Source organism: Camelus bactrianus, chromosome 22 (assembly GCF_048773025.1).
Source record: "Camelus bactrianus isolate YW-2024 breed Bactrian camel chromosome 22, ASM4877302v1, whole genome shotgun sequence".
In the NCBI taxonomy this organism is placed as follows: Eukaryota; Metazoa; Chordata; class Mammalia; order Artiodactyla; family Camelidae; genus Camelus; species Camelus bactrianus.
This window is the reverse complement of record NC_133560.1, coordinates 8,047,390-8,072,200: the sequence shown is the minus strand read 5'-3', so window position 1 is coordinate 8,072,200 and position 24,811 is coordinate 8,047,390. Positions and strand designations below refer to the sequence as shown.

At 55.8% G+C, this 24,811-nt stretch overlaps 2 protein-coding genes across 4 annotated transcripts in view; one reads left to right on the top strand and one right to left on the bottom strand.

The window, feature by feature from the left end:
- The window catches only part of CDHR2 (cadherin related family member 2), a 29,561-nt gene extending 12,536 nt beyond the window's left edge, over positions 1 to 17,025 (top strand). For 2 of the 3 annotated variants that reach the window (XM_010946209.3, XM_074350244.1), the window contains 25 exons: positions 103 to 228; positions 303 to 449; positions 530 to 605; positions 705 to 820; positions 941 to 1,174; positions 2,140 to 2,295; positions 2,379 to 2,540; positions 2,844 to 2,905; positions 3,176 to 3,419; positions 5,986 to 6,225; positions 7,993 to 8,062; positions 8,189 to 8,794; positions 9,618 to 9,689; positions 10,084 to 10,133; positions 11,450 to 11,601; positions 11,753 to 11,861; positions 11,954 to 12,042; positions 12,472 to 12,540; positions 12,630 to 12,707; positions 12,805 to 12,865; positions 12,955 to 13,079; positions 13,619 to 13,732; positions 13,814 to 13,894; positions 14,087 to 14,144; positions 16,768 to 17,025. In XM_010946209.3, coding sequence (XP_010944511.2) covers positions 103 to 228; positions 303 to 449; positions 530 to 605; positions 705 to 820; positions 941 to 1,174; positions 2,140 to 2,295; positions 2,379 to 2,540; positions 2,844 to 2,905; positions 3,176 to 3,419; positions 5,986 to 6,225; positions 7,993 to 8,062; positions 8,189 to 8,794; positions 9,618 to 9,689; positions 10,084 to 10,133; positions 11,450 to 11,601; positions 11,753 to 11,861; positions 11,954 to 12,042; positions 12,472 to 12,540; positions 12,630 to 12,707; positions 12,805 to 12,865; positions 12,955 to 13,079; positions 13,619 to 13,732; positions 13,814 to 13,894; positions 14,087 to 14,144; positions 16,768 to 16,905 — 3,435 coding nt within the window. In that variant the 3' untranslated portion in view covers positions 16,906 to 17,025. Of the gene's footprint in view, positions 1 to 102; positions 229 to 302; positions 450 to 529; positions 606 to 704; positions 821 to 940; positions 1,175 to 2,139; positions 2,296 to 2,378; positions 2,541 to 2,843; positions 2,906 to 3,175; positions 3,420 to 5,985; positions 6,226 to 7,992; positions 8,063 to 8,188; positions 8,795 to 9,617; positions 9,690 to 10,083; positions 10,134 to 11,449; positions 11,602 to 11,752; positions 11,862 to 11,953; positions 12,043 to 12,471; positions 12,541 to 12,629; positions 12,708 to 12,804; positions 12,866 to 12,954; positions 13,080 to 13,618; positions 13,733 to 13,813; positions 13,895 to 14,086; positions 14,145 to 15,015; positions 15,103 to 16,767 lie in introns of those variants that run through there. The other variant, XM_074350245.1, reaches the window with a different exon arrangement.
- Positions 17,026 to 17,154: 129 nt separating this feature from the next.
- On the bottom strand, positions 17,155 to 23,826 carry GPRIN1 (G protein regulated inducer of neurite outgrowth 1). Its single transcript, XM_074351434.1, has 3 exons — positions 23,794 to 23,826; positions 21,914 to 22,038; positions 17,155 to 21,010 (listed from the first exon to the last, which is right to left on the bottom strand). The coding sequence occupies exons 1-3, from the start codon at positions 23,824 to 23,826 to the stop codon at positions 17,998 to 18,000; spliced, it is 3,171 nt and encodes a 1,056-aa protein (XP_074207535.1). The 3' UTR covers positions 17,155 to 17,997.
- Between the last annotated feature and the right edge of the window lie 985 nt (positions 23,827 to 24,811).

Sequence of the window (24,811 nt, the reverse complement as noted above, 5' to 3'; positions counted from 1 at the left end):
TGAGGTCAAGAGCAGAGTCACGATTCGACCCCAGGTCCCTCAGAACAGGTCCTGGGGGCAGGGCCATCCCGGGGGAGCCTGGCCGACTGTGCTCCGCCTCAGGTCACCCCTAGCACAGACGGCAACAAGCATCTCTTCCGGATCCTGTCCAACGGCTCCATCGTCCTCAATGGCAGCCTGAGCTACAACAACAAGAGTGCCTTCTACCAGCTGGAGCTGCAGGCCTGTGTGAGTAGGGGCGCCAGCCGGGGCGGGGGCACCAGGACCCGAGCCCAGGCTCACGGAGACGCGTCCCCCCACAGGACTCAGGCGGCTGGTACAACAACAGCCTCGTCACCCAGTGCTCCTCGCCCGTCTTCGTGTCCGTCTCTGTAATCGACCAGCCGGACCTGGACCCTCAGTTTGTCAAGGAGTTTTACTCGGCCTCTGTGGCTGAGGACGCACCCCAGGTGTGCGGGGCACACAGAGGGGTCTGGCTGGAGATGACTGGCGGGGAAAGGGTCTGGCCGCTGACCATGCCTCCTTGCAGGGAACCTCGGTGCTGAAGGTGGAGGCCATGGACAGCGACAGAGGCATCAGTGACCACGTGATCTACAGCATCTCCAGTGAGAAGGGGGTGTCCCCAGGCGGGGGCGGGGGCAAGGGGAGGTGTGGGGGCTCTGTCAGAGCCGCCGCACACAGCTGCTCCTGCTGCCTCTTGCCAGACTCCACAAGGCCCGGCTGGTTTGACATTGAGCCAGATGGGGTGATCACGGTCAGTGGTTCCCTGGACAGAGAGCAGCTGTTGGAGGAGGACGAGGAGGTGCAGGTGCAGGTCACGGTGAGTGAGGGGCTGCTGCCCTCTTTGCACCCCTACTCTCTAAACTCTGACCTTTGATCTCAGCTCTCTCTGAACGCTGGTTCTCTGACCTCTGCCCCCTGGCCTCTGCTCTGCTTTCAGGCCACCGAGGAGCACACCAACATCTATGGGCAGGAAGCCAAAGTAAGCATATGGGTCACGCTGAGAGTGACAGATGTCAATGACCACAAGCCCGAGTTTTACAGCTGCAGCCTGCCAGCCTGCACCTTCAGCTCCCAGGAGGCTCAGGTCAACTTCACCGGCTACGTGGACGAGCACGCCTCTACCCGCATCCCCATCGACAACCTCACCATGGTGGTCTACGACCCAGACAAGGCAGGGCACCCAGGCTGGGGCAGGGTGGGTGGGAGTGATGGCAGGAGATCGCTGGGAGAGGGAGGTGGTGAGTGACTGGCAGAGCGGGGTACCATGGTGCACGGTGGGGAGGTGAGCAGTCGGGGACCATGGGGCCAGTCACGAGTGTCGATGAAAACTGGAATTGTTGGGTGACGTTTGGAAATCTTGGGTGATGCTGAGCTGGTGAGTGGTCTTGTGTTGAGGGTGGTGCTAGGTGGTGGGGAACAGAAAGGCAGCACTGAGCGGAGGTTGATCCCAGATGCTGGGTAGTACTGAGTGGCGTGTAATTTTTGGCGGTGTTGAGTAGAGGGTAGTGATGGCGGATGGTGAAGCTGAGAGGTGTTAGGGTCGTACCAGATGCTGGGAGATGTAGGCAGTGTAGAGCACAGAGCGGTCTGAGTGAGTGCTAAGTTGGAGGGTGTTCTTATGTGGAGGCTGATGCTGGGTGGTGGGTGATTTGGGTAGCACTGAAAGGTGAATAACTATGGATGGTGTTTGGTTGTATTTGATGATAATGAGTTGGTGTGAAATGTCGAGTGAAATATTGCGAGGGCGGGTGGGTTGGGTTGGTGGTTGGCGTGGAGTGGAGTGTGGTGTGGAGTGGGGGGTAGGGGCTGCGCTGACGGTGGTGGTGTTCGGGGTTGGTATGGGTGGTGGAGGGCGGTGAGTGGTGGCTGGTAAGGAAGGCTCATAGCAAAGCTTATGAGGGTGAGGGGTGCGTGTCCAGGGTCTGCCTCTGCAGCCCAGACTGGGGCCCACGGTGCCTAGGGAAGATCTTCTGATGAGCCCACATTTACAGGGACTAGTGACCAGCCCACCCTCCTGGGTACCTCTTGCCTCAGTCTTCTGAGTGCCCCCTCTCCAGTGGGCAGGGGGAGCCTGTGGCCAGGGGTTGGGAGGAAGATGCAGGCGTGGGGTCCCTGCTATACAGCTCACCCCTACAGGGCAGCAACGGCACCTTCCTGCTGTCCCTGGGGGGCCCCGATGTCGAAGCCTTCAGCGTCTCCCCTGAGCGGGCGGCAGGCTCAGTGGACGTGCAGGTGCTGGTGAGGACACCGTCGCTGGTGGACTATGAGAAGCAGGCGGTGATGCTGGTGCAGGTGAGAGATGCTCTGGGACGCCAGGGAGAGCAGGCCACAGGGCGCTCCAGTCCCCAGCCTGCTGCCTCTTCCCCTGTCCTCAGGTCGTGGCCACTGACTCGGTCAGCGGGAACTCTTCCGTCGCCTGGGTGACCATCCACCTCCGAGACGTTAATGACCACAGGCCCACGTTTCCCCACAGCTTGTACAACCTCAGTGTCTTAGAGCACAGTGCCAATGGCACTGTGGTCACCAACAGCATCCACGTGAGTGATGGGGGACAGGGCTGGGCCGGGCTGGGAGAGACAGGGAGACGGGCAGACCTGAGCCGGTGGTCCCACCTGAGTCTCTGTATCATGTGATGTCACTGGGTCCCAGCAAGTGTGCACGCACCTGTGAGTGTGCATGGGTGTGTGTGTCAGGGGGATGTCTAGGTGTGAACCTGAGTGTGTCGGGGCTTCTCCCTTTGCGTCAGGAAGCAGGACAGCCCTGTCCTCATCGATTGCATGGTTGGCAGTGAATGCATGGCTTCCGAACAGTGTCCCATTGTCCGTCTCCCTCCTTTGCAGGCTGTCGACCCAGACACGGGTGAGGGGGGCCGCATCACCTACAGCCTGCTTCCGGGGAATGGGTAAGGTCTTGGGGTGGGCAGGGGGCAGGTGGGCAAGCAGGACCCAGGCCCCCCTCTCTACCTCGCAGTGGGGCTGCGATACCCAGATAAAATATAGGGCACCCAGTTCCATTTCAATTTCCGATACGCGACAAATCTTTTTTTTTTTAGTATAAGTAGGTTGCAAACATTCCACGGGACATACTAAAATATTTTTCATTGTGTATCTGAAATTCAAATTTAAGTGGGCCTCCTGTATCTTGACTTGCTCAATCTGGCTGCCCTGCACAGGGCAGACATCTTTGCAGTGGATCCAGACTCAGGGACAGTGACGGTGAGGGCCAGCGAGCTCCTGGACCGGGAGAAGCAGGCCGTGTACTACCTCACGCTGCAGGCCACAGACGGCGGGAACCTGTCGTCCTCCACCATGCTGCATGTTGTCCTGCTGGATGTCAACGACAACCAGCCCGTGGTCAGCGGCTCCTACAGCATCTTCGTCAAGGAGGAGGAGGGCAGCGTCTCTGTGCCCATCCAGGTGCGAGCCGCCCTGGAGCTGGTGGGTGGGACGTGGGGTGGGTGGGGCACACCAAGCCTGGCTCTGTCGTCACACTGGCCTTGAACATGAATCCGGGCTCTGGAGTGTGGCTCTGAGCAAGTCACTCAGTCTCTCTGGGCCTCCATTTCTTTTTTGGAATAGTTCTTCTCGGGAATAGTACTTATGCCCAAGGTCATAATGGATAGAAAGTGCTTGGCACAGAGCAAGCCCTCAAAAACATTTCTCTTTTAAATTCAGGCCCCTGACTCATTCCAAAAAGGATTGAGGTGGCTTAGCTTTAAAAGTGTGATTTAAAAAAAATGGAAGAAATTAGGAAAAAGAGAAAATAAAGTTGACTTCTTTTGTTGTTTTTTGGGGGAGTGTAAGGTAATTAGGTTTATTTATTTAATTTTAGGGGAGATACTGGGGATAGAACACAGGACCTTGTGTATGCTAAGCGTGCGCTCTACAATTTGAGCTATATTATCCCCCTGCCACACAACCAAAGACATTTTTAAAAGTGCACAAAGCTGCAGTTAAGCCTGGAGCCACACAATTTCTAGGAGTGGGCTGAAAACTCAGTTCAGAGCTTCCTCACAGCCAAAGCAAAAAGGGAAATGAGACAGTGGCCAGGTCACAGAGTCTATGAGATAAAAACCCACTATTGGCTCAGGAGGAACCTTGGAGAGAAGCTTCTCCCTGGGCCTTGAGGCTTTCAGAAGCTTCTCCACTGAGTCATCTGTAGGAGGAGGTAATTAGCTTTATTTATTTAGACGGAAGTACTGGGGTTTGAACTCAGGACTTGGTGCGTGCTAGTCACATATTTTGCCACTGAGCTACATCCTCCCCTCCACTGAGGCGTCTGTAAGCAGGCCTTGTGGGAAGCAGGAAACCAGGTCCTCAGAATGACGACCACGTGGCCCCTTCCTGGGGCTTGTGGTTTCCAGGGCAAGTTCCCATCCCTGATCTCCTGACAAACTTGTGAGGCAGACGCTCTAATCCCCATTTCATGGAAGGAGAAGACTGAGGCTCAGAGAGGTTGAGTGGCTTTTCTGTGCTTGTACAGCCGGTCAGTAGCAGTGCTGCGGCTGACGCCCCAACCTCCCTGTCCACACACCTGGGCCTTTCTCTGTGCTCCTCAGTGCTTCTCACTCTGGTCTGTGGACTCCTTACAGCAGGAGCATTTCAGATCTGCTGCCGGAACCACGGTGCTCAGCGTGAGCCCTGAGAAGTGCTTGGTGAATTAACCCGCCTGAGTTCAGAGTGCTGAGGGCACAACAGACAGGGTCAGGCTTTTGGAGAAACCATCTCTGGGGCTGCCTACAAAGGATGCATTTCTAAGCAAGCGCCCAACAGATCTGGAACAAAAGAACTGAGGGTGGTGGTGGGCAGGGAGGAAGGGGAATGATTGGGTTCCAAGTCAGACTAGCCCAGCTCTGGACTCAAAGCCACATTTGCTGAGTCCCTACTATGCACCAGGTCCTTTGCTGGGCCCTGGGTCCTCTGAGATGAATCCACCATAATCCCTGTCTCCAAGGAGGGTGGCAGATAGTCATCCAAGGGTGTCACTGGTGATGTACTGAAGGTAGCATAGGGATTATGGAGGCCCAGGGGAGGCACCAACCTGGCCTGTAGTCAGACAGACAAGGTGTAGAGGACATTCAGGGTGAGGCTCAGCATGTGCAAAGGCCAGGTGGCAGGGAAGAGCCTCTTGTACTGTCCTTGCTGGATCACCCCCAAGGCACACAGAGCATGTGTCCAGGAACACACACACACACACACACACACACACTTACATTGGGTGAAGAATTTCAGCTATTTAAAAAATACAGCACTGAAGTAGTCATTTTGGGAAATTCAGAATTTTGTTGGACTTCACATTTATTCTTTTTAAATTTAATTTATTTTATTTTTTGTCTTTTTTTTTTTTTTAATGGCGGTACTGGGGATTGAACCCAGGACATAGTGCATGCTGAGTATTTGCTCTACCACTGAGCTATTACCCTCCTTGCCCCCACACTTATTTTATATATATATATATATTTTTTTTTTTATTGAAGTGTTATTTATCTATTTTTTTGATGGAGGTACCGGGGATTGAACCCAGGACCTCGTGCATGCTAAGCACGTGCTCTACCACTGAGCTATACCCACCCCCTACACACACTTATTTTTATGTTTGTCTGTTTTAAATTTTGCCTGTCTATATTATACTGTCCCCACGCCCCGATCCCCAGTGGATTATCAGCTCCATGAGGGACTGTCTTTATCATGGCTCTATTTCCAGTACCCAGAACAGGGCCAGGCACATGGCAGGTACTTAGTAAACATTCATGGGATGAATCAATGACCTGAGTGCTTAAGACCACAGAAGCTCTTGCAAACTGTTGGTCTGGCCGTCTTAGATGGGAGACTGAGGCTGGGAGACCGGGCAGCATCCTGATGGCTTCAGGCCCCGTGACTGCCCTCGTGGGCCAGCGCTGGAAGGGGAGGCTAGACTGCAGGGGTGGGGCTGGGGGCTGGGAGCACCTGGTGGCTGACTTCTTGCCCCTGCTCACCTGCACAGGCTCACGATGACGACCAACCAGACACCAACAATAGCCTCCTGCACTTCAGCCTGCTGCCCAGCGCCTACAGCCACAACTTCTCAGTGGACCCCAACCAAGGCATTCTCAGGAACCTGGGGCCCTTGGACCGAGAGGCCATTGACCCCGCCCTGGGGGGCCGCATTGTGCTGACTGTGAATGTGTCTGACTGTGGTGAGCCCGCCCTCTGGACTGAGGTCAACGTCACCATCACTGTGGAGGTAAGGCCTGGCTCAGCTGGGGTTGGGGCCAGGGTGGGCCCTGTGTTGGGAGCAGATGGCCAGCTCCCCCTCCTCCCAACTTGAGTCACACTTCTGCCCTTTGCAGTCTGGGGGGTAAAAGAGTTACGGAGCCAGGCTGATAGGTTAGGATCCCGGCTCACTGGTTGCGTGGCCTTAGGTAATCGCTCAACCTCCCTGTGCTCTCCAGTTCCCCATCTGTAAAATGGGGATGAAAAGAACATAGAATGAGTTCACAAATGAAAAGTGCTTCGAAGAGTGCCTGGCACTCACCTTCCGACCTCCCACCACCATTCAGGGGCAAAGAGAAGGGCCGAGAATCGGCATTTATAGTGCCTCCTGCACACCGGGCCCTGGAGGTAGGGATAGTTAGGTCCATTTTATTGATCAAGAAACTGAGGCACGGGTCACAGAATGGGGTTTTGAATCCAGCCTGTCTGGTTCTAAGGCTGCCACCAGCCCACAGGCACCTTCCTCTACAATGTCCAAGATGTGGTTGGCACCCCCTAGGGTTGTGCTGTACACAGCCTGCACCACCCCACATAGCAGCCCTGTATCCTACTGGGTTGGGATGTGCTGTTTTCCCACAAGGATCCAAGTGAGACCTCAGGGAAAATGGAGAAAGAAGACGAATGAGGACTTGTCAGTTATACTTGGGGTGGAAAGTGGGCTGCGGAGAAGGGAGAAAGCAGAATTGCATTTCCTGAGTGAGCAGGGTCCTCTCACACCCGTGAGCTGGTCCTCACGAAGCCCTGCCAGTAGGGATGGCGACCCCATTTTGCAGATGAAGACACTGAGGCCCAGAGAGGTCAAAGTCGCATGTGAGGAAGAGGTGGGGTCAAACTGAACTCAGAGCTGTGCTCTTAGCCACGCCTGTGAGTTAGGATGACCTTGAGAAGGCAGCCGGCCATGTGCGTGGAGCCAGTGACACCATCCCTGGGAAATCGCCATCAGGAAACACATCTGTTAAAGGGGAGAGGGCTCTGTTTTTAAAGATGTCCGTTCTACCATTATTTAGAAAAAACTGAAGGCAAAAGCAGATGCCTGTGGGCCGCCCTGGGGAAGGCACCCAGTACACACCAGCGTCAGGGGAGGAAGAGGAGGCAGTCGGCCTGATGCTGTGACAGCAGGGACAGCGCTCTGTCCTGCACTCTGTCTGGGCGGGGTGGCCACAGCTGGAGAGGGGTGGCGAGAGCAGAACCCAGCAGGTGTCCAAGGGCAGGACCAAGCATAAGCCCTGGCAGGCGCCCCGAGCTCAGCCCCACGTGAGCACAGAGCGAGTGTCGTGGGGTCAACCGAGGGCAGGAGGGACAGGAGAAAGGAGGGGACTAGGGAAAGCTTGGGCCTTTGTGGGCTCGTAATGATGTTGGTGCCAGCGCCACAAATCTGAGAGATGGGGAGTCGAGCCAGGACGGACTGGGACCCAGGCTGGGATTCAGAACCATCCTTCTGGAAAGCAGCGTCTAAGCTCTGAGTGGGGGTCAGAGAGACAGAGGAAGTGGGGCTCTGGAAGTGTACACCTGACTTTAGAGGTCCCACCATGGGCCTCTGAGCCCCAGGGATGGGACCTGGGCTGGTCCCATCCTCTTGAAGACTGTTTCCTCACCTGTGAACGGGCAGTGCTGTCTGAGGAAAGAGTCTGGGCCTTGGGCCAGGGGAAATATGAACTTCTCAGGGGAGAAGTCTCTGGGGAGGCTGAACCCTGGGGTCTCATGAGTTCCCTGGGCTCAGAGCTGCCTCTGCCTGCAGGACATCAATGACAATCTGCCCGTCTTCAACCAGTCCAGCTACTCTTTCTCGGTGAGGGAGAGGGACGCAGGTAAGCCAGGGTCAGACTATCCGACCCCTTCCAGGGCAGACCGGAAGCCCCCGAGGAGGGTGAGGGCAGAGGATGGCGCCAGTGGCCGGGCCAGGGGTCCCTCCACACTCCGCCCCTCGCCTGCAGGAGTGCTGGTGGGCGTGGTGGAGGCCTGGGATGCAGACCAGACGGAAGCCAACAACCGCATCAGCTTCAGCCTGGCGGGGAGCGGCGCCAACAACTTCATGCTGCGAGGCTCGGTGCTGGGGTCTGGGCGGGCTGAGGGCCACCTCCAGTTGCCCGCGGACGTAAGCCTGGATTATGAGACACAGGCCTCCTTCAACCTGACCGTGAGTGCCGAGAACCCAGACCCCCAGGGGCGTGAAGCCACAGCAAAAGTCCTCGTGACTGTGGAGGACGTGAATGACATGCCGCCCACCCTGGACTCGGCCTCGCTCCGGGGCGTGCACGTGGCTGAGAACGGCTCCCAGCACGGCATAGTGGCTGAGGTGGTGGCCCGGGACGTGGACACCATGTCCCAGGTGGAAGTACAGCTCGTGAACGTCATTTGTACCAAGGCCGGGGTCGACGTGGGCAGCCTGTGCCACGGCTGGTTCTCTGTGCTGGCCAACGGCTCTGTGTTCACCAATCAGAGTGAGGCCATCGACTATGAGACCTGTGACCTGGTCACGCTGGTTGTGCGGGCCTATGACCTCACAACGGACCCCCGCTTCCAGGCCTACAGTGACAACGGTGAGGCGGCCTGGCCTGCAGGGCTCAGCAGGCTGCAACACAGGGGCTGTGGGAAAGAGCTGGAACCTGCAAGGTCTCGGTTCAAATCTTGGCTCCAATCCTTACCAGCTATGCCACTGGGAGAGTCATGACACGTCCCCAAGCTTTCGTTGCCCCATCTGTCAAGTGGAGTTGGCTAGTAGATTGGCAGTGGAGATTAAGTGAGAGTATGTTTGTAAAGCGCTCAGTGCAGTGGTTGGCACACAGTAAGCACTTAATTAATGCTGTTATGCTGTGAGGCAGTGTAAAGGAAAGAGCCAGATGTGCACGCACATCCCACTTCTGACATCAAATAGCAGTAATGATCATATTACCACTAGCATTTGTTGAATCCTTACTGCAGCCAAGAGCTATGCCAGGCACCTTGTAAGCCTTTCTTCATTTTACTCCCACACAACCCATGTGGTATGATCCCCTATCCAATTTTAAAGATAAGGAAATTGAGGCACAGAGTCAGCAGTTCAATAATCTAGATTACACAACGAGCAAGTGTCAGAATAATGTTGTGGTCAGGTGGGACGTAACTGGGCTGGGCTCCATCATGGCTTGCTGCTCTTGCTGTGTGACTTTGGACAAGTTGCTCATCCTCTCTGAGGTCTGGCGAGGATACTTCCTCCCACAAAGGCCAGAGAAGACTGAGTTAGTATCCCAAGTCAGGAGCAGGGGAGGGGACTAAGCATGGGTGATGCATGGGAGGGAGGCTGCTGAGAGCAAGGCTGAGGACCAGGCTTTCTGGGTCAGGTGTTTGCTTAGAGACCAAGGCCAGCCAACCTTGTCCCCCTAGGAAGCCTCCCCATCACCATTGAGGATGTGAATGACAATGCACCCTACTTTCTGCCTGAGGATAAGACTTTTGGTAAGCAACCAGCCTCTCTCCCCCCATCCACACTGTACTCTGTCAGGACCACCTTTGGGCAACTCCCATAGGTGCTCCTCAGGCCCCAGGTGTGCCCTTAGAAAGGGAGGAAACCTCAGGATTTCAACAGGAGAGGATACCTGAGTCTTCATCCCAGCTCCGTCCCAACTCACATCTGACTCTGGGCCTCAGTTTCCCCATCTGCACAATGGGAGGTGGATGACCTGCTAACTAATGGCTCATGGATAGTTGTAATGGGGGGGGGGGGGCTCTGTTGATAGAGAGGTCGGGGGCAGGTTTGGAGGGATAAGCCCTGCACTGGGTTTGTGTTCAGCACTTGGCCAAGTGCGCCCTGGCCTTGACCCCACTGACCTCTTCCTATCCACACTTGCAGTGATCATCCCAGAACTTGTGATGCCCAACCAGCAGGTGGCTTCTGTCCGGGTAAGAACTTGGCTACAGCCTTTGTCAGTCACATTACCCCAGGAGACCCAGGGCCAAGGCCTTCAGGCCTTTCAGCCACCCCCGCAAATGCTTTAACACTAGAAAGGAAATTTATTGGCTCCAACATATGAAAAAAAAACCCAGAATGGAAACGAACACCTGCCTGATTGATGTGATTAAACTCCATTAATTGTCAGATGTAGTGGTCATAAACATTTCATGACCATGAAAACCACTTGCAGTGGTGTCCTCACTACACCAGAATTCTGGAGTATTACAGAGAAATCAAAGTAACCGCAAATTAAACGAGTTCCTCATATTACAATTTCCAGAGCAAAACTATAAAAATATTTTAATTTCAATAACGTTGGAGGTGGGCATGTTTCTGAGAGGGTGGGGGCCATGCAGGGGGTTGGGGGGTGAGGCCTGGCTGGGTCTCTTACTGAGCTGGGGAGCCACACCTTTCTGGAACTCACTTTTCCTCCTGGACAGGAAGCTCAGTCACCTCTTAGGGTTAAGAGGGGAGTTATATGTGGGTGCCACTCGTGCCATGAAAAGGGCACCCGGGGAACAGGAGATGGATGGGCCTGGCCCTCCCCACTTAGAGCCAGAGTGTGCCCTTGGGCAGGACGGGGTCTCTCTCAGAGCCCCAGTTTCCTCCCATAAAAAGAGGTTAGTAATTCTTCCTCTCAAGTTTCTTTCAAGCCTTAAGCAGTCAGTTTTCCAACCTCCAGCCAACTGCATTCCAATGTCTCAGGTCTGGCCATGGCTTTGAACACTTGTCTTTAAATCGACTCCTTTTTGAAACGTAACCACCAGCTTTGGCCTCCTGAGCAGTGACGTCAGTGGACTCCCAGCTCTGTGTGCTGGCTACACTCTTCTCTAAAAGGCACTAGAATGAATGGAAATGCTTGCGCCCTCTGGCTCAGTCATTCCAGGATCCACTAGGGGAATTTGTACTCAGGTTAGCAAGTGCTGAAACAAGGGATCTAAGGGAAGGTGACTGTACACACTAGGTGCTCAGGAAACTTGAGTGTCCCTGTGCTTGTGTGTGTGTGTGTATGTGGCAGTGGGGTGGGGATGGATCAGGGCAGGATTTCCATGCAGGAGGGACTTTGGGCAGTGACTTGTGTTGGGGTGCCAGAGGCAGAGACTTATCCAAACCCTGTTTGTTTAAAGCATTTGGTCAGTGGCCTGGGGTAGGTTGATAGAGTTTATGGGGACCAGCTTCCCAGGCCATCCTAGCCTCAGTTTCCTGCTGGGGCTGGAGGGTTGCCTGGCCTGGCCCCCCAGATGTTGTCCACTCTTGCTCCCAGGCCAGAGACAGTGACTCAGGGAGCAATGCGGCCATCCTGTTTTCCATCCTCCAAGCGGATTTCATCGCTAATGATGGGGCTGTGATCCCTTTCCAAGGCTTCTTCCGGATCCTCACGTCCTCGGAGGCCAACGAGTTCATTGGCAACATTGAGTAACTGCGGGTAGCCCCTGGATGTGGGGGTGGGGAGCCAAGCGGGGCCTCAAGTCAGTGAGTTCCCCCATCCTGGGAGGTGTACAAGCGGGTTCCAAGAGGACTCCAGCTTGGGTTTCAAGACTGAGCTATGCCCTCCTACTTTCCATAGGTTGGTGACCAACCTTGATTCCACTCTCCAAGGCACTTATCAAGTGACAGTCAAGGCCCAGGACAGACCTTCCATGGGTCCTGCCAAGGAAGCCAAAATCACCCTGAATGTGAGTGTCCGGTTCTGTCTCTAGCTCCCAGTGCTCTCTTCAAGCCCCTGGGTCCCTTGTCCCTCACCTTTCCCCATGCCCTCCTCCCACAGCTCTTCACTGTGGACCAGAGTTACCGTGTGAGGTTGCAGTTCTCCATGAGCAGGGAGGAGGTGGGCGCCAACGTGGAGGAGATTAAAGCGTAGGTCTGGGGAGCCAGGGAGGGGCCTGAGAACATGGTCCCTGATAGAAACCTGGATGGAATGTCTCTCAACCCTGTCCCTGATCCACACTTGACCTGTCCCTTTAACCCTGTACCTACATTTCCTTTCTGCATGTCCCCAGAAAGCTGATGGTTGGCTGGGCAGAGATAGGCCTAAATAGAGCTGCCATGTATCGTTGCAAAGGCTGTGCACTGCACAAGGGCACTCTGCTTGCTAAACTGTAAACCCAGTTCCAGAGGAAGGGGCTTCCTTGTCTAATTTGCACAGAGGTGCCACAGGCTTAGACAGTGGGACTATCCAGAGGATGTGTGCCTCTCACGATTCCTAATTCCACTGGCAGAGCCCTGGCCACAGGCCTGGGCTAAGGCCCCTACCTCAGCCCTCCGTGACACCTGCCCCCTCTGCAGTGCTCTTGCTCAGGCAACCAGGACTACTGTCTACATTGTGAACATTCAGGACATAGACTCCGCAGCTCGGTGAGCACCCGCAGGATGGGTGGTTGGGGCGAGGGAAAGGGGATGCTGGGTGGTTCTGGGTGGCTGACTCCACCTCCGCCCCATTCCAGGGCCCGAAGTCGTTCCTACCTTGATGCCTACTTTGTCTTCTCAAACGGGTCGGCCTTGACTCTTGACCAGCTGAGTGTGTGAGTGGGGCTGCGCTTGGGGAGGGCAGGAGGGTGAGCAGCAGGAAACCTGGGGGATGCCAGTGTCCCTTGGGCCTGAGCGGGGCTCTGTGTTCAGGATGATCCGGAATGACCAGGACTCCCTGACGCAGCTGCTGCAGCTGGGGCTGGTGGTGCTGGTAAGTGTCAGCGGCGTGGAGGTAATGGGGGTGCGGTGAGGGGGATATTGACCCCACAGCCTCCCCTCATCACACTCCTTCTTCTCCAGGGCTCCCAGGAGAGCCAGGAGACAGAGCTGCCTGACGTGCTCCGTAATGTCGTCATAGGATTGGGAGTGGCTTTGCTGCTGGTCATCGTGATCATGACCACAGCCCTCATCTGTGCCCGGAAGAGGTACTGCTCCCTTCACCCACCATGTCTCCAACCTCACATCTCCCACTACCCAAGATATCTGGGGGGTAGAAAGAGCTGGGGTTAAGGTGTCAGGTTTATCTGTATTCAATCCCCAGTGACCAGTTGTGACAGCTGGGGCAGGTCACCTCCCCTCTCCAAGCCTCAGTTTCCTCATTTGCAGAATGGGCATGATGCTAGATTCCTCAAAGCACTCAAGGAAGCAATCTTGAGTGCATCTCATACCGAGCAGGGTGTCTGGTATATACTCTGCATTTAATAAATGCTGCATCTTTTCCCCTTTCCAATACATGTGGAGTCAGTAGCCACAACTGGGTTTGATTCTAGGTTTTGCCACTGGCCAGCTGTGTGGCCTTCAGCAAATCATTTCCCTTCTCTGGTTCCTCCTTGTACCTTCCATATGATGGAGCTAACAGTCTCATCTGCCAAGGTTGTTGGGAAGTCACACCCTTTGGGCCTGCACTGAGCACACAGTAGGTGTGCAGGGAAAGTAGTGCCTCCCCCCTCCGGATTCCCCACAGCTACCACCGGAAGCTTCGGGCTATGAAGGCTGCCAAGGAGGCCCGGAAGACAGCAGCAGGGGTGATGCCCGTAGCCTCCGCCATCCCTGGGACTAATGTGTACAACACTGAGCGGTAAGCAGGGCTCAAAGGGTGGGTAAGAGGCCCCATGGGGTGGCTGAGGCCCACGGACACTTGACAGGGCCATCTCTCCAGGGCCAATCCCATGCTGAACCTCTCCACCAAGGACCTGGGCTTTGAGTCTCAGTCTTCCTCCAGTGATTTGGACCACATCAGGTAAGCAGCGCCCCCTGCAGCCAGGCTGGTTGGTGGTTGGTAGTCATGGTGGTAGTAACGGTGATGGTGGCAGTGGAGGTAGTGATGGTGGTGGTGATGATGGCGGTGGTGGTAGAGGCAGTGGTGGTTGTTGGCCAGAGATGGGGAAGACTGGGCCCACCAACTGTCTGAGCTCCATTATCTCCCCTACAGCCTCAACTCTCTGGATAACAACTCTGTGGATCTGGAAAATAACAGTCAGGAAATCAAGGCAAGATGGGGGATGGATTGGTGCCTGGAGCTTCTGAGGGTCCTTCTCTGAAGGGGTGGGGCTCAGGAAAGAGCTCGGGGGACCTGCTGCTGACATGGGTGTGTCTCTGGGAAGCCCCATGGCTTTGGAAGGGGACCCGAACCTTGCTCCTCTACTCATTCACTAAGAGCCTGGTTGGGTGACTTCCTCCCTCTGGTTCTCAGTTCTCTCATTTGTAAATGGGGATCAGAACACCAGGCATACAGGGCTGTTGTGAGGATAAAATAAGAGCAGGTATAAAAACCATCTGGCACAAAGCAAGGGCTCGGGAATCTGGTTCCCTCCCTTTATAGCCTTTATATAAAAGCTGGGGGTGGGGGTGTGTGTGAGGAAGAGATCCGGAGGTGAACGGGATCTAGCCAAAGAGCGAAGTTAGGCTCAAATGAGCAGAAGGACCGTCATTTGTTCAATAGGTTGGTTGGTTCGATGAGATCAAGCGCTTGCATAGCCTGGGCTGCTGACTGGAATCACATGGAATCACATCCTCTTTAGACATGAGGATGCCAGGTCACAGCCCAGAGACTCTGATGAGACAGCCGGGGTGGGCTGGGGCATGAGTGTGTTGCTAAAGCTGCCAGGGTTCTAATGACAACCACCAACTCAGGAGAGTAGATTAGAGAGCCGGGTGCGGGGTGGGGCACCAGAACCAGAAGGAATTACCCTCTCCTTCCCAGTTTGAAAACCACCGTTGGATAGAAGCTCTAAGGCTCACTGAGCTTTAACAGTTCCGTGTGTGTGTGTGTGTGTGTGTGTGTGTGTGTGTGTGTGTGTGTGTGTGTGTGTGTGTGTGTAGGGGTGGGTATCCCATCCCACTTTGGGTCCTGCCCTCTAGCCAGGCCCTGCCTCCGGGAGGTCCCCAGCCTTCCCTCATGCTTCAGGACTTCTTTTCCCTTGAGGACCCGTTACATGGAAATATTTGGCCCACAAAAGCCTCAAGTAAGTGTAAAAATATCAGAATGCTACCCAGGGACCTGGCTATAACATGGAGGCCTCCAAACGGGTCCCCAAGGATGGGGGTCATGGATGGTGAGCCAGGCTGCCAGGTGGTGCTGGAGCCCTCTGGGTGGACAGCTCATCTCTGGTTGAAGGTAGTTTGGGGCAAAAACTCCAATGAACATGTCTGGGGGAACTGAGGCAGAAGGGAACAGTCTTGTGGGCTGGAACTTGTAGCCAGGCAGGTGGCCCCTGGCAGAGGCCAAATCTGTCCCCCAGAGGGGACTGGAGTTGAGAACCTCAGTGGTAGGACTGGATCTGTGGGCGGGGGAGGGTCAGAGAGCTCCAGAGAAGAGTCTGGAGAGGGGGGGGGGGTCAGGCTGCTGAGAGCCAGGAAAAGAGTCAAGACTGTCCTGCCACGGCAGGGGGTTGTAATGTCTCAGAGAAGCTGCCCGAGGCTCCTGCAGCAGCAGGTGGGCCTTAAGGAGTCGCTGGGTGGGGAACACAGGTGGGGCCTTTTTCCATCAATCCCTCGGTGCCCTGACTCACCTAACACGTCCGGAATGTTTGTGTGGAAGGTCTGAGAGAACAAAGAGCTGATCCAATCCAAACTTTTCAAGCAACCAGGGCCGGGGGAGGGGTGCTGAACTGCCCAAGGTCAGAAAGCTGGCAAGGCCGGGGCCGACCAGAACCCAGGTCTCCTCTCCCCCAGGCCAGGCTGAATTTCCTGGGTCTTACTGTGCTAACAGCTCCCACTGAGAGGGGCCTCTGGCGGCGGCTCTGGGGAGCACGGACAGAATGTTTGGGTCCTCCTGGGGCCCCTCAGATGTTCCACTGTTTACCAGGGACCGGAACAGCCCCAGTCCGGAAAAAGCCCCTGGAGTGCCCCAGGGAGGGTGGAGGGGACATGGGCTCTGCGTTCCTGGGTGACTCTGTGGTGGAGTGGCTGAGCCTGGGGGCCTGGCTGGTCCACAGGAGGGATTCTTGCAAGGAGGTGTGTGTGAGTGTGTGACACGTCACATGGGGAGGGGAAGAGGAAAGGCAGGTGACGAGTGAGTGGGCACCATGATGACCTGAAGGTGGGACCCTGGATGTGACATGTCCCTCTGGGGTAGCAGGACACGCTAAATTCAACCAGGGGTAGCAGTGAGCCATGGACAGGCTTTAGAGCCTTCAAGACCAATGGTCCGAACCCTGTTCTGCCCCTTCCTGGCCTCTGAACCTCAGTTCCCACATCTGTAAAGTGGGGACACGATCCCTCTCTTAGGGGGTCCTGTGGGTACTTCAGGGAACGGGTGGACGGTGTCCAGCATGGTGCTTGCCATGTGGCGCAGGTAGTAGGAACTGTCCTGGACTGGCTCCTTGGCACAGGACACAGGGCCTGGCATTATTCAGGACTGGGCAGAACACCAAAATGCCACCATGTGCGTGGGTGGGGCGAAGGCCAGGGTAGACCCCTCAGGCCCACCCCTTCTCCTGAGCCCATGTGCACCACCAGCAGCCATGGCCACCCGTGGGACAGAGCCAGGAAACTGAGGTCCCAGCCAATGAGCCATCTGGTGGTGGGCTTGAAGGCGTAATCACTCTCCTCAGGACTGCGGAGGTCACCCCATCTTGGCCCGGGCCTCACACCTCCCCTCTCTCCCCACAGAAGGAGACCCCACACAGTCCAACATGGCCAGATCTAGAGCCCCTGAGCAGAGTGCTGTCAGGACGGGAAGCTGACACCCGTGGCCAGCAGGAGGAGCTGGGCTTCACCAACCCTGGCCTGAATACCACAGACCTGTGATGGGGCCCTGCCACAGGGCCCTGGCCAGAGAGCAGCCCCCCCCCCCCCGACTCTTCTGGTCTACCTCGGAAGAGGCCTTGTCACCCCTCCCTTAATGTAGTAATATGTCATGTTGCTCTACCTCTGTCTGCTTCTAGCCAATCACAGCTGACAAGAGTTGGGGGAGTATTTTATTACCAATGTATATTGTGACAGTTTGTAGCCAAAAATTGCGGCTGGAGGGGTGGGGACAGGGTTACTGAGTGGTCACAAGAGACTTGTGGGGCTCACAGCACTGGGGGATGAGGGGCTGGAGAGTGTGTCTTTTGGGGACATGAGCTCTCCGTCCTGCCCCCAGTACCCAAGACCAGCTGTCACCCAGGCTGTCTGTGAGCCTTTGACTGTGATGCCTAGACCCGTCTAAAGCCCTCTCACCTTTCTGTGACTCGCCTTTCAGCTGAGCCCCCAGGGCACTCCTGCAGCCACCTTTGGCCTGTCTGGGAATTGTGAACCAGTGTCCAGTGAGGGTGGAGATAGGGCTGGGGGTTGGGACAGGTGAGGGGGAGACAGGAACTGGGGACAGCTACCAGCATGCAAGAGATGCCCAGGCCATGGGGCCAGCCCGCCGCGTGGACACACACTCGCACACACCCCGGGCCTTGCACACCGGGGGTCTCACGCTCCAATCCTCGCATACTTGGGGCTTTTGTACACGGTCTCTCCCGTTCTGGGGACCTGGCCGCCGCTGGAGACGCAGCGCACCAGTCTGAACATCTCAGGAGCCTGCCTCAGCTCTCTGGGCTGGTGGCGCTGGAGCTGAGCGGGTCCCGGAGGTTGCCCAGTGTGACCGGGAGGGGGTGGGGCTGACGGCTATGAAGGGACAGTGCGGTGTCAAGGCTGGGTTCGTGGGTTCATGACCACGAGGGAGCTAGGTAGAGGGGGTTCATTTGCGTGTTTAGGAGGGGAGCGGGGCTGGAAAGGGGATGAGAAGACCCTAGAGGCTGCCCGCCCCTCGGAGGCCTGTCGTGCGTCGAGGGGATCCCTTCCAGGGGCCTGGGGTCAAGAAGGGAGCCTGAGAAGGTTGGAAACCCGGGCGTACAAAAGGGGGGCAGATCACTCGGCCGTGGGTCCGGCCCGCGAGCAGCACCGCGGCCGGCGCACACTCTGCAGCAGCGCGCGGAAGAGGCCCGGCGGGCGCTTGGCGCCGCCCTCGGGGGGCGCGGCGCGCACGGAGCCCGCTCGGCCCGGGCCCGAGCCCGGGCGGGCGGCAGGCGGTGGTGCTGGCGCCCCTTGGCGGCCGTGCTCCTCGATCTGTCGTTCCAGATGCTTCTGGATGGCCATGCCCAGCACCTCCACCTCCATGGAGGCGCCGTACACCTCCCACGTCATGCCCTTTTCGTCCCAGCTCACGTCGCGCACGGGCTCGGACGCTTCCGGGGGCGCCACGGCGGCCGCCAGCGCGGAGCCGGGCCGAACCCGCACTTCGGGGAAAGCGGGCGGCGCGGCGGCTTGCGGCGTCATGGGCCCGGTGGCCACGGAGCGCGTCTCGGCGGCGCCCAGCGACACCTGCAGGCCGGCGTCCCGGCGCGAGGGCGGCACGGGCGCGGGGCTGGGCGCGCGCGGCGCCCCCTGGAAGCTGAAGGCCGGGCCGCCCGCGCCGTCCTGCGGAGACATGGGGCTCACGGCCACCGAGACGCAGGCCTGCGCGCCCGCCTGCGTGCCCGCGTCCTCGCGCGGCGGCGGCGGCGGCGGCGGCGGCGGGGCGCTCGCCTCCCACGACGGCGCCTTAGTGAAGTTGTCGCGAGTTCGCGGTCCCGGCGGGGGCGCTGCAGCCTCCAGACCCGGGCTTCTCTCGGGCTTAACCACCGTCGGGTCCTTCTGGCCGAGACTGGAGGCCTCGGAGCTGGGCAGTGGCGCTGGCTCCACGTGGCCCCCGCCATCCGCGGGAGATGGAACTGAGCCGCAGAGTTTGCCATCTGCCTGCCTGGAGGAGGAGGCCTCCGCTTTCCCCAGAGTGAGGTGGGTCCCTTTCCCCGAGGATGGGGGCTCTGCTTTAATCGGAGGTGCAGAGTCGGTCTTCCCTAGGGCTACAGGCTCCACCTTCTCAGAGGCAGTAGGGCTTGCTTTTCCTGACGATACGGGACCCCCCTTCTCCAAGGTCAGTGGCTTCTCGTTCTGCAAAGATTTAGCCTCTGCTTTTCCTGGGGACGTGGACACAGTACCCTCCTGCGCAGGGGGCTTTGTTTCTGCTTTGCCCTCAGACTTCAGTTCTGCTTTCCCCAAGGCCCTGGGATCCACCTTCGTAGAGTTCACAGGATTGCCTTTCTCCGGAGGCAGGGGATCCACCTTTCCCTCTGGGACAGCTTCTGCTTCTCCCATGGATGCTGGGACTGCTTTTCCTAGGGCCGCGGGGGCCACCTTTCCTGCAGATGTGGAGTCCATGTCTCCAGCGGAAACAATTTCTGCCTTTTCCTTGCTCACAGGGTCCACTTTGCCCAAGGCTGGGGTATCAGCCTTCTCTGAGGCTGTGGAGCCCACCTTTACTGAGACCACAGGATCTGACTTTTCCAAAGATAGTGGATCTGCTTTTTCCCCAGTCACTGCCTCGGCTTTCACAGAGGATGGAGGACCCACTGGACCTGAGGACACAGGGGCTGTCTTTCCTGAAGATTCAGGGTTCACTTTTCCAGATGATGTTTTTGTATCTCCCACGGAAATGGGATCCACCTTCCTGGAGGACACTGGGTTCTCCTTTCCCGAGGATGCGGTTTCTGTTTTTCCCACCAACATCAGTTCTGTCTTCCCAGGAGACAAGGGGTCTGGCTTTCCTGAGGACACAGGATCCACCTTTCCCAAAGAAACTGGACCCACCTTGCCTGAAGACATAGTATCCATATTTTCCAAAGATGTGGGATCCATCTTTCCCGAAAACACGGGATCCACCTGTCCAGCAGACATAGTTTTTGTCATTTTCATAGACACTAGATCTTGCTTTCCTGAGGCGGCAGGATCCACCTTTCCCAGGAACTGAGGGTCCTCTTTTGCCGAGGACACAATTTCTGCATTTCCTGTGAATGCAGGATCTGTTGCCTCAAAGCAAGTAGGATCTGCTCTTCCTGACGACCCCAGAGCCACCGTTCCAGGGGATACAGTCTTAATTTTGCCTGATGACCCTGGAGTCAGCATTCCCAGGGACCCGAGATCTGTTTTTCCTACAGATGCAGAATCCATGTTTTCCAAGGACACGGGATCCACCTCTCCCGAGAGCTCAGGATCTCTCTTTCCCAAGGATACAAGATCTGTCTTTCCCACAGATGGAGGACCCACCACCTCTTCTGAGGATACTGTAAGCTCTTTCCCCAAATGCCTGGCCTCCTCCTTTCCTGGGAATGCAGGATCCACTTTGCCCGAGGATACAGGATCCTCCTTCCATGGGGACATTGTCTCCATCTTGCTAGAGCTCTCAGGATCTGACTTTTCCAAGGATCCAGGATCTTCCTTTCTTGGGGTCAAAGGATCCATCCTTCCAGAAGCCACAGGATCCCCTTTCCCCAAGATTGGAGGCTCTGTCTTTCCTGTAAACATAGGATCTGCCTTCCTCAAGGACCCAACATCTTCCTTTCCTGTGGAAATGGAATCTGCCTGCTTTGAAGACTTGCTGTCCATCTTCTCTAAGAACATAGGATTTCTGTTCTCCAAGGATGAAGGGTCAGTTTTCACTGAGGACACAGGCTCTGGCTTCCCAGAGAAGGTGGTTTCTGGTGTCCCTGAGATCAAGGCTCCACGTGTCCCTAATGTCTCCTTGGTGGCTGCCTCCTGGGGAGGGATGCAGGTCAGGGAGGGGTAGGCCACGCTCCCGCCAGGGCCCTCAGAGCAGGAGGCCACTTCCCCAGCCCCACTGGAGTTGCTGTGTCTGGAGTCCATGCCTGGGCTTTGGGCAGGGGTGTGCCTGGGGGTTGCAGGGCTGGCCTTTTGCTGGGAGGGGCAGCAGTCCCTCATGGCTGGGCTCGCAGCCCCCAGGCTCCCATCTTGTGGGCAGCAGAGGGTTGTGGGCTGGGATTCTGGGGGTCTGGAGTCCTTTTGAAGCAGCTGGAGCCAGGCTGGGTCTTCAGCACTGCCCAATTGCCTTCATGCTTGGGCCCCAGGCTGCTGTCTGGTTCTGAAACACAGAGAGAGCAAACTCAGACTCAGAGGACGCCTAGTGGGGAGGAACCTTTCTCTGGGCCTCTTCCCTCTCCCCCTGTTCCCAGCAGCCTTCTCACCAGTTTCTCTGCCCTGCCTGATCCCCTCCTGTCCAGAGTTTGAGCTAAAAACATGAACCCAACCACATGACTCCCCTGCTTCACTCCTCCCAGTGGCCCTCTGGATAGAGGTCAGTCTTCCTAAAATGGCATTCAAGGCCTTTCACAACTTGACCACAGTCTAATTTTTCAACTTCATCTATCATCACCCCTCCCTTGTCAGCCCACCCCATGCAACATGCTACCTAGGAGTTATGCTTTTGTCCTCTAGGCTGTGGGTTACGAATTCTGATGTCATAGGGGCTGGGTAGGTAATTTAATTGAGGGAAGCAGGTAGGGTACAGGACATTAGGGAGTGGTGGGAACCACAGCAAACTGGAGAGTACTGCCCTTTCTAAAGGGGGAGCCCCACCCCACCAGCTGAGTACTTCTCTAGAGAAATGCATCCTGGTAGTACCAGTGAGAAGTGGGAAATCCAGAAGTTTAGTGTAAAATACCCCCAACTAATTCAAGATTAAAAAAAAAAAAGTAAGCCAAACAAAATATGTCTGGAGGCCACCAGTTTACATCTGTGTAGGCCCTGGGGAGATGGGGATGGTTTACAGTTGAGGGAAGGACATGATCTGAAATGTGTGTTTTCAAAGATCGCTCAGGGATGGTGTGGAGGAGAGGGGCTAGCTAAGGCCTGTGAGGAGGCTGGCCAATCATTCATTCAATCTCTCCTTCATCCAGTTCTTCATTCATTCACCCAGCCCCTTTTCTGCAATAGTCAGGATGAGAGCTTGTACAGCGAAGGTTCTGGGATGAAGGGTTGGCAGGACTGAGAGGGCCGAGGGAAACTGATAGGAACCAGCTGGCTGTACGGGGTGATGGTGGGGTCGGCCTGCAGGATTCTCGCTAGGGTTGGGAGTTGCTGGGCAGGAGATCTGGGGAAAGGGGGAGCTGTATTTTGGACAAGCTGAGTGCATGGTGCCTGGGGGCCATCCGAGGAGAAGGTCTGGCAGGCCGCTGGATCTGTAAGCAACTCTGTTCTATTATATATATACACTCAGCAGCCACAGCCAGCAGAGCTCCCAGTTCCCCCTAGACCTCCCCCTCCATCTTCCCCAAAGCCATAGCGCTGGTGCTCCAGCCAGCACCCCCTTTTTTTCTCACACCCTGAATCCCACCTCCCCCATCAGCAGAACATAATGGATCAACCTTCAAAATACATCCAGAATTTGGCCACTACCCTGAGCCACTAACCTGCACCATCTCCTGCCTGGATTATCCCTGCTTTTTCCTTCACCACATATAGTTTATTCTCAACACAGCAGCCAGAGGGATCTTAGTAAATCCCAAGGCAGATCATGTCCCTCCCTTGCTCAGAACCGGGCAGTGTCTCCCTACCTCACGCAGTGTAAGAGGAAGCTCCTTATCATGGCCCACACGTTCCTGCATTTTTCTGGCCCCATCAGAGCTCTGGGCCTTGCCTCCTACCACTCTCCCACGATTATGCTGCTTCAGCCACCCAGGCTGCCTTGCCGATCTCGGAGCCTGCTGCCTTGGGGCCTTTGCACTGGCTGTTTCCTCTGCCTGATATGCCTTTCTTCCTAATATCCACATGGTCTGCTCCTGGAAGCTTTCCCTGACCCATCCTGTATAAAACAGCCTCCTTCCCAGCACTGGCTGGTGCTCTCCATCCCCCTTGCCCTGCTCAGTTTTTCTTCATTGTACCTGTTCCCATCCACCGAATTACATGTTTGTTTATTGCTCATGACTTGTCTCTCCCATTAGAATACCAGCTCCAGGAGGGTGGGGACTTTGCTGTGTTTACTTGATGTTTTCTCAGGGTCCAGAACAATGACTGGCACGTAGTAAGCAAGTGTCTCCCAATAAATATTTGTTTATTATATTTTTTAATGGAGGGACTGGGGATTGAACCTAGGACCTCATGCATGCTAAGCACGCACTCTACCACTGAGCTATACCCTCCTATTTGTTAAATGAATGACTGAATGACCTTTCTACGATGTCAGTCCAACCATGCCACTCCTTGACTCAAAACCCTCCTTGCTCTTGTCGGGGGAGTAAATTGGTTGTAGCCCTTTTGGGAGGACATTTATCAATTCCTATCAAAGTTTACAATGCATACAGCACTTGGGTCAGCGAGCCCACCTCCAAGGGATGGTCTTGAAGACAGACTGAGGGTGCGTGAGAATGCGGCTGGTGATGAGAAGAAAAACCAGGAAGTGGGTTCATGAAATGTGGAACAAACACATGGGACCCCTCCTCCCCCTGCCGCAGCTGTTAGAACGTGCAGAGTGATGAGGAAAGATGCCCAAGATAAATTAAGTGAAAAAAGCCAGGGGACAGCATGGCTAGTGGGATCCCATGCGTGTAGGCAAGGAAAAGGACAGACAGACATCTGTGGGTTTATTTCTAAAGAGAAAATTTCTGGAAGGAAACCCATGAAACTTTCAGCAGTGACTGCCTCTGGGAAGCGAGACCAGGGATCTGGAGGTGGAGGAGATTTTGTTGAACGCCGCTTCGCGATGCTTGAATTTTGGTTCTATGTACATATATTACTTGTTTAAAAACTGGGGCAAAAAGCAATCTGTAATGACTCCGTTACCTTTAGGGTCAAGTCCAACTCTACAATGTGCTTTTAAGCCCTGTATTTACTTACCTGCTGGGCTTTATCGTTCATCATGCACTCCATCCCTCGAAGCAGGTACACACACACGCACACACACAAAACCTCTTTGGGTTCAACCATGAGTTCACATTCGCTCCCATCTTAGCCTCCACACACCTTCCTGCTTGGCTCTTATTAAACTTTCAGTTCTCAATTGAAATGCCTCCTCCTTCAGGAAGCCTTCTTTGCCCATCAGCTTCCTTGGGATTCCCATGGCCTCCTGTTCTACCCCTAACCAGACTCCTGCCATTCTAAATGTAGCCCATTATACCTCTGGGTCCCCATCTATCCCTTGGGTCCCTGGAAGGGGACTCAATTGATATTGCTCACCAATGGGTCCCCTGAGCTGTGGGTTTGTGGGACTTGTGGGGGATGACTGTTATCACCACAATGGGGACACGGCGGGGAGGGGAAGTTCTGCAGAAGATGGTGGGGCACTGGGTTTTGGGAAGCTGAACTGGGGGGGCCTGTGGGACTTATCAGGGGGTGTCCAGGAGGCAGCTGGGAGACAGGCTTGAAACACAGGAGAGGTCTGCTGGAATTCTTTGGGTCTGGTTTTCCTCAGTATAATAATGATAGGAGTACAGGGAGCTCGGGCTGGAGCTGGAAAGAGTCAGCAAGGGCTGGAGGAGGGGTGCTCTGAGTCCTCACCAGCCTTCCTTTCCCCTTAGGTAGCCCAGCAGGGGGTCCTCTCACACTAGGCCCTCCAACAGGCTCCCTTCCCCCAGGTGAAGCGTGGACAGGAAGTCAGGACAACACCCTCTGACCAGCTGTGACCTCAGGCAAGTCCCTTCTCCTCACTGGGGACCCTGACAGACCCACCCTCTGCTCCTTCTGGGCTAAAGTGAGAATTAAAGAAGATAAGGGGTGTGCGCGGCTCTGCTACTTTAGGGCTGGGCTGTGTGCATGGAAGGCCTGTTTTTATCTACTCAGCCTGTCAGAGCCCAGCTGTGCTCCCAGGAGGGGGCTGGGGAGGGAGGGCCAGCAGCACAGGCACAAACTGGCGAAA

What these genes read in the sequence shown, in the direction of transcription:
- GPRIN1 (XM_074351434.1), bottom strand. Translation starts at nt 23,826, where the DNA reads ATGGAGTGCATGATGAACGATAAAGCCCAGCAG. An exon ending in TGAACGATAAAGCCCAGCAG is followed by an intron (nt 22,039 to 23,793) that starts GTAAGTAAATAC and finishes TCTCCTGCCCAG; the next exon opens with CAACTCCCAACCCTAGCGAG. An exon ending in TTCATCCCAGAACCTTCGCT is followed by an intron (nt 21,011 to 21,913) that starts GTACAAGCTCTC and finishes CCAAGCATGAAG; the next exon opens with GCAATTGGGCAGTGCTGAAG.